The 12932-nt window shown below is 30.6% G+C and overlaps 1 protein-coding gene across 3 annotated transcripts; it reads right to left on the reverse strand.

Moving 5' to 3' along the window:
* On the reverse strand, positions 1508-6958 carry LOC109358620. 3 transcript variants are annotated; one of them, XM_019602952.1, is made up of 8 exons: positions 6781-6958; positions 6329-6653; positions 5385-5692; positions 4397-5140; positions 3832-3960; positions 2782-2985; positions 2095-2295; positions 1508-1854 (listed from the first exon to the last, which is right to left on the reverse strand). In XM_019602952.1, the coding sequence occupies exons 2-8, from the start codon at positions 6591-6593 to the stop codon at positions 1714-1716; spliced, it is 1992 nt and encodes a 663-aa protein (XP_019458497.1). In that variant the 5' UTR covers positions 6594-6653; positions 6781-6958; the 3' UTR covers positions 1508-1713. The 3 variants fall into 3 exon arrangements, with proteins under 3 accessions (XP_019458497.1, XP_019458499.1, XP_019458496.1); XM_019602954.1 differs by having other exon boundaries at positions 4397-5137; positions 6329-6958; XM_019602951.1 differs by having other exon boundaries at positions 6329-6958.

A 12932-nucleotide genomic window follows, 5' to 3' on the forward strand; every position in this document is an offset into this window, starting at 1 on the left:
GTGGGTAACATTATTTTAATTGGTTCATATGTTAGTTGTGGTCAATTAAAAATAACAAATTTGGTAACATGACAATGGAAGCAGGAACAACATGGCATGATCATGTTGGGAAAAAAACTTGTCTGCCTTCTATGCTATGAAACTTGAAACTTAATCCCTCCTTCCTTTCAACACAGAACCCAAATTATTAGGAATTATTACTTGTTAATTCGTTAATTGACTAAGCCTTACAAATGGATGGAGATCACATATCTTAAATGTGTCATACTTTATGTTTCAAGCTAATTAGAATGCCCTATTTTATTATTTTTTATTTTTAAAATTTTTATTTTATTCACATGTTCGTGTTAATATATGATTGTTTGAGAAAGAGAACGAGACACTATTTGGGACAGGTGAGTAATAACCACAGTTCAAGAACAATTGGTGAGTGGTGACTAAAACCAACCTATTGCTTTCATGTTACTTTATAAGTATCCAATTTTTTGGAAAAACGTGTTCCCTTATAGCTATACTTTTCAAAATTTAGTCAAACATTAATTACTCTCTTATCAATTCTACATTTATCTTCATTGCTGTGTAAAGAGAGATAAAGTTGTAGAATGAAGTAGAGAGGAACTAAAAAGAATAGAAAAGGAAAATTATTGACAATTTTGTTTGAAAAAAAAATCAATTATTTCATCGTTATGCAAAATAACCTAAGAGGACAACTATAAAGAAGGGCTGGTGATGGAGTATTTTTTATCTCTCAATTAACAAATCATCAATATTACTCCATCATCTCTAATACAAATTTTGATATATAATCTGTGCATTAATGATATAATTTTTTTTATTTTTAGTACATCATATTACTTTTATTTAATAATTGATAATAACTAACATTTATCAATAATCAAAGATAAAATTGTTTACGTATCATTGTTGCTCAAAGTCTAAGATAATAATAATAACTTCATTATAACTCTCCGTCATTATTATAAAAAATATAGCGAAGTAAGTTGAGGAGGAACTGATAAGGGCACTTTTATTTACGAACTATTAAGAGATTTCAAAATCTATTCTGTTTTAAGTTTTAATATTTTAAACAGTTTAAATAGCGAAGTATGTTTTAGTTAAAAATAAAAGATTGATTTAATAATATAATGTCATACTAGATCTTAAAAAGACGAAAAGATAAGGATTTAATTCATGTGTGCGGAATGAATTAATTCCTTACCATATCGTAAGAAAATATCATTAGTAGTATAAAAAAAACAATTAAACGATCTTCAATTTTAGTACTTTTAAGAAACTTATTTTTGTTACAACTTGAAAGAAACTTCAAACGTGGTATGTTGTAACATACTAAACGATTTTCTAAAAAATGGATGGTCTTCACTCTTGAGCAATCGGAAACAACTGTGCTAAAATGCTAAATTATATTCATTGTCAATCAATCTGATGATAAAATAAATATACAATTGCAATGTAGGCTTGAAATGGCAACCAACTTAAACAAGCTAAGAAAATAAAAGGGTCGGGAAGATACACATTAAAACCTCTACCTAAAGCTACTACATAAAAAATACCCAATAGAAGCGAATGTTTTTATCTCTTTCTCTTGAAGTAATATTTGCTAAGAAAGAAAATAGAGAAGAAATCAAGAGAAGGATAAGGAAATAGGAGTCCTAAAATAAGTAGTAGATTGACTGGTTCACCTATGTATATAATTCAACTTGAAAGGAGATGAGTTATTGGCTGAGAGTCATATACAGAGAAGAGCCTACAAATGAAGGGTGATATAGCAGCAAGCAATGCCTTTGGACACTCTTCATGAGGTAGATGGCCACATCCAGATATTGCAACCAGCCTCTGCATGTGTCATAAAATGAATAAACCAAGTATGAGGAAATTTTGAAATGGAAGAAAGAATATGCCGATAAATGATTAGGGAATTAAAAATGTGGCTGAGATTAGTAAGGTGTATCCACTATTGAATAGCTAATGTGCATTGTAATCCCAACCCACAAAATGATTGAAACATTGGATTCATTCTAACTCATTTTCAGCACAACTGAGAATGAATGAATAGATAGGGAATAGGATACTTACAGAATTTATAAATCTTGAGGCCATAGTCTGACAAGATTTCAGAGAGACAAGGGAATCTTCAACACCAGCTATGACCAACATTGGAATGTCTTCTACAGCTTGCAGCAATGATTCTGCATTTTTAACTGAAAGGATGGTTTCAGACGACAATTTCCCAATCTCATGAAGTGCTTCATCCCATCCTTCTACAAATAGTGGAGCCTAAACACACAAGAACATTCCCATGTAACCCAAGTCAATAAAATCTGTCACTAGAAGTGACACTCAATAAAATAAAAGTATGGCAAACTATCACCCAAAATGAAAATATACAGAGGCACAATGGTGACATAAAATGGTCGTGAGCCAAAGTTATAATCAATGAGCAAAGTCTACCATGATTTACTAGGATAAGAAAAAATTACACAACAGTCAAGCCTTACACAACAGTCAAGCCTTAATCCCACTAGGTGGGGTCAGCTACATGGCTCGAAACGACATCACAATGCTCTATCATAGATCAAGTTCATTTATAAATTGCGGGGGGGAATTCTTAGTCATACACACACTCCTTCAGAAAATGTACAACACATAAAGAATATATGTAAAAGTAGTAAAATCATACATTCAATATGCGAAACTAGCTAAACAAAGCATGAATCATGAGTATTCATGGGCACTAGAAGTTTATGAAAGGTACAAAAATACCTTATAGAGAGACAAAACTTCTGTTGTCATTTTGGTAGCATCATACCATGAACGCCGATTAACCACTTGGGTGATTTCTGTTCTTAGTAAAGGGCGAACCAAATGTTTCTTTCCAAGTGAAGTATGCAGAAGGATTCTGGCAAAGGAAGGAACTACTTCCCTTGACAAGCTAACGTTCAGCAATACAACCCCTTTCACGGTAACCTGAATGACACAAAACAGATCTAAGACTTGATCAGATGTGAATGCATATTAACTAAAAAACTGATGACCTCAACCATTTTAAATTAGCTTGTGTAGGATAATTTGAGTAACATGACCAATGTAAGTGTTATATACCTATGTACCAAAATAACTAATACCAGGTTACCTTTACCTAAATATCAAGTACTTATTATTCCTTATCCATGGAATCTTTTTTTTTGCTATCTTAATTGTTTTGTTGCATATTCTGCATCCAACATGATAGGCATATAAGAATATGTATCTAATCCCAGTGTTACAAGATCCAGCAATCATGGACTAAGCAATAAATAAATAGTTTTCTACTTGAAGAGAAATTTAATCAAGTGTTCGGGTTACATCTACATTAGAATAGTTAATCAATGTGAACAAAATCATTGAAATTATAAAGCTTGAATTGCATAATATAAAGGCAGTGTAAGATACAAATAATAAATATACTAAATCAATCTAACCCGCATTAATTGCCATCCATATTCATATTAAATGTAGAGTCAACCTAAGATTCTAGCAAGGCATTAAGATCGCATATATAATACTCAATAAACCATTGGAACTAAACACAGTATGCTATTGATGAATTTATTTCTTAGCCCATATTGTTATTTGGATGAAGAAGTTAGGGAAAGTTGATGGATATATTTTGAAAAATTAGGGAACAGTGATATTATTATACATCAAATAACTTCGTGAATTGATTAGGCCAGCATCACAGGTAATTCCAGGGAAAAGCTCAGCTGCAGAATGTGGCTAATGAAGTTGATTAAATTATCTATGTCGCAAAATAAAGCAGGAAGAAATACTCACGTTGAAGGAATTCATCGACGTTTGAACTCTTTGCGCAGCCATCAAAGCAAGCAACCCTCCATCATCATGACCAATTAGCACAACTGAAGAAAATCCAATCTCAGAACAGAAAGATAACAGCAGGTCAACCTGGAAAACAAAAACCATAAGATATTTGATTTCAGATAAAAGTCAAATTTTGTATATAAAATAAGATCACTGGGTCTTGGGGGCCATAAGTGAACTATCCCTTCAAAGGAAATCAGGCAAGGGGTTCTCTTTTAGCACCCACCATTCTACGTTTCACACCTAACGACATTTTCAGATAAGCCTTCAGAGAGGGTTTGTTTTGCATTTTTGGATAAGCTATCCAAAAATATTTGTACTGTCCGATAACTTATCCGAAAAATTGGTGTGCGGACAACATAAAATTGGGGGTTTTATTAGCGCTAGCCAACAGACAATATACCCAGAAAGATAATAGTGGCACTTTCCAGAACCAGAAGACTTGTTTAATCAAGAATGTGGAGAATAAAATAGTGGACATCATCTAATACAATTCACTTGAATGATAAATAGTAATGACCTGATTTTCAAGTTTATAAGGATTAGGCAGCTCATTTTTCTCCCAATTCTCCCGACGCAGCCTTGATGTTAATCCCCAACCAGGCCTATCGAATGCGGCAACTGTGCAATTGCTCTGCCGAGCTAGAGACCCCATTATGTGACGCCAAGAGAAGACTCCTCCGCCAAAACCATGTATTAAAACAATACCTACTTGTGCAGTACCGTCCAAATTTTGCTCCAAATACAGAGAATCTGATTTAATTGTTTCATCTTCTTCGCCAATTTCCTCTAGATGCAAAACAGGGACATCTTCAGTAAGGGGTGAAGTTACTGGACCATCTAACAGAGGAGCATATAGAGATGAGCCATGGAATTGGTTGCTATAGCTCCTGTAGAATTGTCGCTGAACTTTGGGAGACATGCATAGCAAATGCCTATTAGATTTTGCCAACCCCCCGACTGTTGATGAAGTGCTGCTGCTAATAGAACTAGATACTCTAGATTCTAGGAAAGATGTTGACGACAAGTTATATGGAGGTGAACCAGGCAAGCTGAGCTTGTAATGGAGGGTGAGCCCTTGGCAGGTGATAAATAAGCTGTCTGAGTCTGCAAGTAATGTGGCTGGCAGTTCATCACGAGTTGTTGCTCCAAAAGGTCTCCGCCTCATTTCACTGTCACTTTGTGGGGTTCTCCCCCCGGAAGGAACAGGAGAACGTGGGACCTTTTGATAGCTAGAGAAAACACTTTTGCATGAAAGGGCCTGCTTAATTAGGCAGAAATAATAAAATACGTCAATGTTCTGTTTTTTATTTTAACATGTGTCATCAAAGTATTTAAAAGCGACAAAAACAAGTCATGTGAATTGAAAAAACGTTCTTTAATGCTACAAGTAATATTACAACCACTTAATTCCAAATATGCAAAACTTAAGAAAAGCATACTCAGCAATAAAACAATAAGTTACTAATATTATGATGCCAGATATGAAATAACGACATGTTACTTACAGCCTCCGGATCAACTCGATGAAACATGAGCTTTCTCCTTGCTCTGCAGCTGGTTCTATAGGCAACCACAATATGGCCAAGGGCAAACGCAACTGATGAGAGAAATAAAACAGGCATTCCCCATGACTTCTTCAGATGTACTCGCTTCCTTGTGAGGGAAACAGAAGCTTCTGCTTCAATCTGAGAATTTACAGAGAAAACACAAGCTTTGACTGAAAGGAGAACAACTGAAACCAAGGAAGACAGAGTCACAGTTCCTAAATAAGGACCATGTGAGAGAGCAGGGCCATCACAAATGGAATAAATACCTGCATTCATGAAAAGAAAAAACAAGCCAAATATGAGAACAAAACTTACTTTTATTTCAATAACTACTATACACTGATTAACACGTGGAGAGGATGCAAGGTAAACGACAGATTCTGTACACGCAGCATACAATATGAAAAAAATTAAAATACATTCTGTAATAGTAACACACTTTCAGCCAAATGGTTGTCGAAACAATATAGGACAACTTCGAACCAAACTAAAAATATACATTCCTCACTGTAACGCGCGAAAATAAGACAAATCACCAAGCAACTCCTGAACAAATTCAACTCATTAAATATATAGCAACTGAATTAGAAGTTGAAGTTCGATACGGTAAACGACATAAAATGACTCGTAACATGCGCTTTATCTACGTTTAATCACAATCCTGATTTTTAAATGCATAAAAACAGACATAAAAAATAACGAACAACAAAATGGTTCTACAGACAAATGAAGCAATGTATCCACAACCTTCAACAAAGAGCAGTGTAAGATTAGAAACACATGATGCTTAGTTGATTACTTCAAACACCAGCAACAACATAGAATGACGATAATCAGCATATCATACAGCAACATAAAAAAAAGCGAACAAAACAATAGTAGATGAGAATGAAGAATCATACATATAATGATGATTGATCTCAAGACTGAAACCATCGGAATATCCGTCAAGGAGCTTTTGAAAGCATATTTACGCAAATGCTCCTTGAAGCTGTAACACCTGACACACGTGAAGCTCGAGATCAAAACGCAAGGTACAAGCACGTCCATCACCGCCACCACCACAGGCAACGACGTCACAAGCAGCGACGCTACCAACGCTGCAACGAAGAAAACCGTCCGAATGCACCTCCGAACCTTCTCGAAGTATTGCCCTCCCTTCGCCATATGGATCCGGTAACCGTTTCCACGTTCGTAAAGCGGTTACGATGTCTTCAACTCTTTTTTCTTAATAGAAAATTAAAATCAGTTAATTAGTTACTACCACAAAAAATTTGAAGAGAAAGAAAGAGAGATCTCCGAATCCGATGTGCAACTGAAACCCTGGCTTAGTAAAGTTGAATAAGGTGTTCACCGGCGCCGGCGGAGGTTCACCACCCATTTGAGGCGGCGGAAAATCACGGTCGCCGGAACGATAGGTTAAACGGTGCTAGTGTTGAACACAGTTTATTTTTTCTTTTTCCTTTTTTCTTCTCCGTCTCCAACCTCTTTCTTTCTCACTTTCTATTTCCTTTCTTCTCTCTTCTCTTTAAGTTTCTTTTCGTTTTCTCCCGTTTTATTATTTCTCTCCATTTTTTTATTTTTTATTTTTTTTGTTGCATTCCGCTAATTTAAACATATTCGTAATTGTTATGTGGTTTTATATTTGTATTTATTCTATATATTTATGTATATATAAGAAGCTTTTTAAATAGTAAATAATAGTGTATTTTTTAATAATTAATATGTTTTTTACATTGCCCAATTATGACGATGCATTACTTTTAGGTAAGTGTCTAGATGTTAATGAAAGTTATGTGTGACTTGATGACAATATAAAAAAAAGTTTACTTTATTAATATAAAATAAATATTGAACTCATAATAATCATAATCATTAATAATGTACCTTTTCGTGAAGTGACATGGTAGTTTTTGCATGCATAATATCGTCAATAGTTTAATTAAAAATGATTTTTTAGCTTTTCTCAACTCTTTACATAAATCAAATTTTTAACACTTAATTATATATTTTTGGATCTCCAATGTTAAAAGTTTGGTTCATGTGAACAATAATTATTTGGAGGCATAGTTGTGAACCTTTCTTAAAAAAGATTAGTTCATCAGCAAAAAAAAGTTATCATTGATAATACTAAAAAATAACTTCTCATTTCAAAGTTGATAAGTTAATTTCATAAAAAATAGACTACTCAAGGAGCCTATTTTTACAACATCAAAAAACGACTTTTATATTTTTCGCATATTCTTAAAAAAATTATTATTCATTTATACTTATGTTTTTATTTTTAAAAGTAGTTTAGAGTTTGAATGGTGGATTCAGTTGTTCGTAGATTTGAGTGTCTTTTATGTGGTTGTTATTATATTTATATAAGAAAAAATATAGTATTATGGTATATTAAAATTTATTATCATATGTAATTAAAAAGGTTTTATTTAATGATAAAATAAGAAAAGATGTTTTATTTAATTAATTTTAAAAAATAATATTGTTCGTTATATATACTATTATATATACTATAATGCTAAATAATGGAGAGTCAAGTTAGCTCAATTGTTAGAGTGATTGAGTAAGAAGTTATAAGATTCATGACAAATGGTAATGTTTGGGGCATAGCGTGATGCATCATAGTTATCCTGATGTAGGGTAAGATACATAAGTTTTAGTTTGTTTGTTTTTTCCCATTTGTATTTATATGTAACTAACGTGTTCAGAGACACGAGAGACACTCTTATGTATGTCAACCTACTTTCTAATTATTTATAATGTGTAGTTTAAATGTTATAAATGTCAAATGTAGTAAGAGTTTATTTGGTTTACAAGATAAAATAAGAAGATAGGAAGACGTGAGTAATGTAAAATGTGAAAAAGAAAAAAAAAACGAGAAATATAGTATATTTTTGTAATGATTGGTATAAGAGAATAATGATAGAAAATGATTAAAAATAAATATTTTCTTCTTTTTTCTCTTTTACTTGGTTGGATAGAAAACGAGGAGAGGGTGATGATATTGTGATTCAAATTACAAAAAATATATCTAAAATAAAGAAAAGAGATAAAAAAAATATTGTTTTATTATTAATTAAAAATAAATGTTATAATTTTGAATTATAAATTTTATTATAATTTTAATTAACATTTTCAATTGATATGATTTGACACATAGTTTATAACACCAATTGAGACACTAGATCATTTCCGGAGTAAAATTTATCTTTTTCTTCTCACTTTCTCTCCATAATTGGAGAGAAATTTTTTGCTGCCCACCCATTTTTCCCCTCCCTCCTGTCTTTACCAAATGAGGTGAATTTCTCATTTTTCTTCAACTTATTTCTTACTTTTTTTTCCTAGGCTAAGTGAGACAGAGAAGAGAATTACTTGAAGGTCGAAGGAAGAAGATATATAATAAAAAAATAGGCAAGGAAAAGTTTATGTAATATTAGTGCTAAATGTTAGAGAAATATGATTGATAATAAAAAGGGAGAATAGAAGTGTATGTAGTGTTTTGATGCATAATTTTATACTTTTATAAAAATATGAAATTATAAATTATGAACGGTAAAATAGATAAACACAAATTACATAGGGGTAGTTATTTTGTGTTTTTCCTTTATTAAGTTATATATGTATTAATATAAATTAAAATATAATGGATAAATAGCTTTTTTCAATTACTTAATATTATAATAATTTAAAATTGTATTAAGGAAAATCGTGTTTATATTTGAATTTTAATATATAACCTTTTTATAAGATATTTTAATGTATTTCTTATTGCTTATTATAAAAAAGTCATTGAACAACACTAAATAAAAAAATACTATATTACCTTAAAATTATTGTTCTTGTATAAACATGATGAGAAACATCTTAAAATTATTAAAAAACCACAAACAACACATCCTAAATAATCCAAGCACACTAAATCCATTAGAGTGTATGATAGGTTGCATTATAAGGTTGAGGCATTGGAATAAATAGAGGAGGGTGAGTTAGGTGAATCCAAGTGTAGTCACCATCACCACCACCACGTCCTCTACGTGGGTTCCACTATGTCACAGCTTGTCCCTCATTCTCCATCGCTGACACCTATTAGGACCGTTTTGCATGTTTCCCTGACACTTTGTCCCTTCAACTATAATACCATGTTCATGTCGTAATTCCTCCATTATATCATTTCCAAAATACCATAACTAGCGTGTCAACAAACATTTTGTGTCTGTCAACCCGCATCCTTATTTTATGATATTAAATTTATATTTTTTATTTTAGAGAATTAAAATATTTTGTATTGGATGTGCTTCATGTTATAATTTTTGTATTATTATAATATCCAACTTAAAGTGAGATGTATTAATTATAATTATCTAAGATTATATGCTTTTACTTTATAAATAAAAAATATTAAGGGCAAAATAAGAAAATAAAATCATGGTAGTTATTTTAAGTTTTGGCTTTATATATAACTAGTCGCGAATATTGTGTGATACTACATATTCCATTTTTATATATTTCATTTTTTGAATTAAAATGTATTTTTGTGTTCGGTGTACTTTATATTATATTTTTTTGTTTACGATAATGTTTAATTTAATGTAAGATATGTGGTTAATTAATGTATTGGTGGTAGTTCTTAGGATTATATAGTTTTTTTGTAAAAATTAATTAATGTTAAGGGCAATATAGGAAATGAAAATTACATCATGAGGGAAATTATTTCAAGTTTTGGCTTTATATATAGTAAGTATATAAATAGGTATAGATATATATGTTAGATATGTGGTTAATATGTTGGTGGTAGTTACATATGCTTATATGTTTTTTTTTTACAGAAATTAAAAAGTTTAAGGGCAAAATAGAAAAATAAAATTACGTCATGGTAGTTATACCATGTTTTTCAATTATATATAGTATAGAAGTATAAATATATAATATCAGTGTAAAACTTTATATAGTCAATATATTTAATCATTTATTTGAAGAGTTAATGATAATTAAATATAAATAATGAGTGATACAATAATGATATATAAAACTCATATATTATCAATATATATATACTTTTTCTTTCAAAAATAATAATATTATTTAAACAATAAACTATTTTATTTTATTTGTATATTTGTTTTTATCTTATTCATATCATATACCAATATATTCAACAACAATTTTATGTTAGACTAATTATCCAACATAAGATTTGGTTTTATTCAAGTTTAGGAGCGACTATTTATAACATTACATGCATTATATACACTTTCAAAAATAGATAGATGATGTATCCAAATTGGGAGACTATTTAGGATTGACATAGCTGAACCCCATATTTGATTGTGGGTTATCTAAACCAAAATTTGGGCATCTATTTTAATAATTTTGGCATCAACCCAAATTTATTCTTTTATTCAAATTTTATATATTTTATTATAGAAAATTTGAATTTTGGTATAAACTTTATATTATATTTTTGTATAGATTTTATATTTTTGTTTTACCTAATTAATATGTTGGTGATAGTTACGTATAATTTTATGATTTTTTATAAAAATTAAAAGTTTAAGAACAAAACAGGAAAATAAAATTATACCATAATAATTGCACAATGTTTGGACTCGGTTGGCCCTGGTTAGGGGTCAGTCAAGCCAAAAGAAACGGACAGAAACGTAATTTCCGTCATTTTCGTATTACCTGCATTTTAGTTTTAAAAAAGGAGGAAGAAGACAAATAATTTATTTTAAATTATTATATTGGAGAGGTATACCACTCATAGGGTTTTCCCTTCGCATAGGCTCAGTTTTAACTTTCACTTTTCGCCAGAGAAGCATGCGCATGCCCTCAACCTCTGTTAATATATATGTAGCCAAAAAACTTATTACTATATATTATCAAATTAATGCTATTAATTCATATGTCACGAAATTTATAAAAAATATATTTAAAATAAAAGTTTATTTTTTTGACTAATTTTAACTCATGACACATTATAGTATAGAAGATGTGATCTTCGAGTGCATATCTTCTCTCAATTTTCAAGGTTTAGTGTTACAAATTACCGATCAGGTGGGACCTACTTCCATAGCACGTGGACAATTACTTCTTAGTATTACAATTAATCTTTGTGTTATTTATAAATAGTGGTTATTATAACTTTAAAATAATATTTTTATGATCATTCTGCCTTACCTTGTTTTTGTAAGAGATAACTTACGGAAAATATAATAGTACATGTATTGCTTAAAGAAGTTGCCAAACCCATTATTAATTGTGTATCAGAGAATCACACAAAAGTGAAGCAAACCTAAAGAGATAAGCCCAAAAAACTGAAAAAGAATCGATGTGTGCCAAACTCCATTTATTTATTTTTTTCATAATGAAAAATGAAGTTGGCTAGATATGTTATCTTTATGGGAAAACGTACAAAACACCTCCTCTATTTTTTATATGACGATTTTATCCTTAAATGTATTAAAAATCATAATATTTGAATTGGATGAAAAATCATGTTCATCCTATAAATAGTTGAAAATTTGATGAAGAATGTAATGTGTAAACCGGAGGACTTCAGAGTGTTTTTATAATACATTTTTAGATACCGAGAATCTAAGAGTTCTATATACTGTCAGTATATCATTCGTATTTAATTACCATGGACTTCTAAAAAAAATACAAATAAATAGTAAATATATTCATTATATAAATCTTTATAAAGACAGTACATAGATATTCCACTCGTACATAAGATATTTTTGGGCACATTTATGGAAATAGAATAATAAGGGCAATGGTTTGCCCATTTCGTTGCCCAAATAAATGTCATGGGTGATTCTTCTCTACTGTAGTTATATCTTCCCATGTGCCCTCATCATTGAGATTTTGAGGGACCATAACTAGGACTTATTTGAAGACACGTTCTCACTTGAAGAAATTGGTTAGGGTTTACCCATTCTTCATATCTAAAATGATGACTTCAGTTTAAAAATAAATAAATTCAATCAATATTTAAGAATGGTTGAAGTAATCTATCCTACTTAAAATCCTAATGATTGTATTCTTATTTTCCATAACCAACTAAAATATCAACTTACCCATAAATTTTTACTTATTTGACTTTGCTATGTTTTTTCTACATTGTAAATAAAGGGTGCTCTCATCTTATGAAAATCGTTATTTATTTGATTGTTATAATTATATGGAATGACTCTTATCTTGATGTATTTGCTTAATTATAAATTTAGGTTTATTATTTTTGTCACTAACCAAACCTGGATTCATCCCTATTTTATCTTGTACTAATTAGACTTATACATGTACAAATATATTTTAGTTGAGAAACATATTAGAATATGAAAATTAACCAAATTATCACTTAAGAATCTTAATAAGAAACAAACTATACTTCCAATGCATACGCTGACCCATGATTGAGATTGTCAAAAGAAATGGACCTTTCCCGTTCTTACAGTGTGGGACAAAAGGGAGGCTCAAACCCTTTAAAAACTTAGAAATGGG

This window comes from Lupinus angustifolius, chromosome LG10 (genome assembly GCF_001865875.1).
Source record: "Lupinus angustifolius cultivar Tanjil chromosome LG10, LupAngTanjil_v1.0, whole genome shotgun sequence".
In the NCBI taxonomy this organism is placed as follows: domain Eukaryota; kingdom Viridiplantae; phylum Streptophyta; class Magnoliopsida; order Fabales; family Fabaceae; genus Lupinus; species Lupinus angustifolius.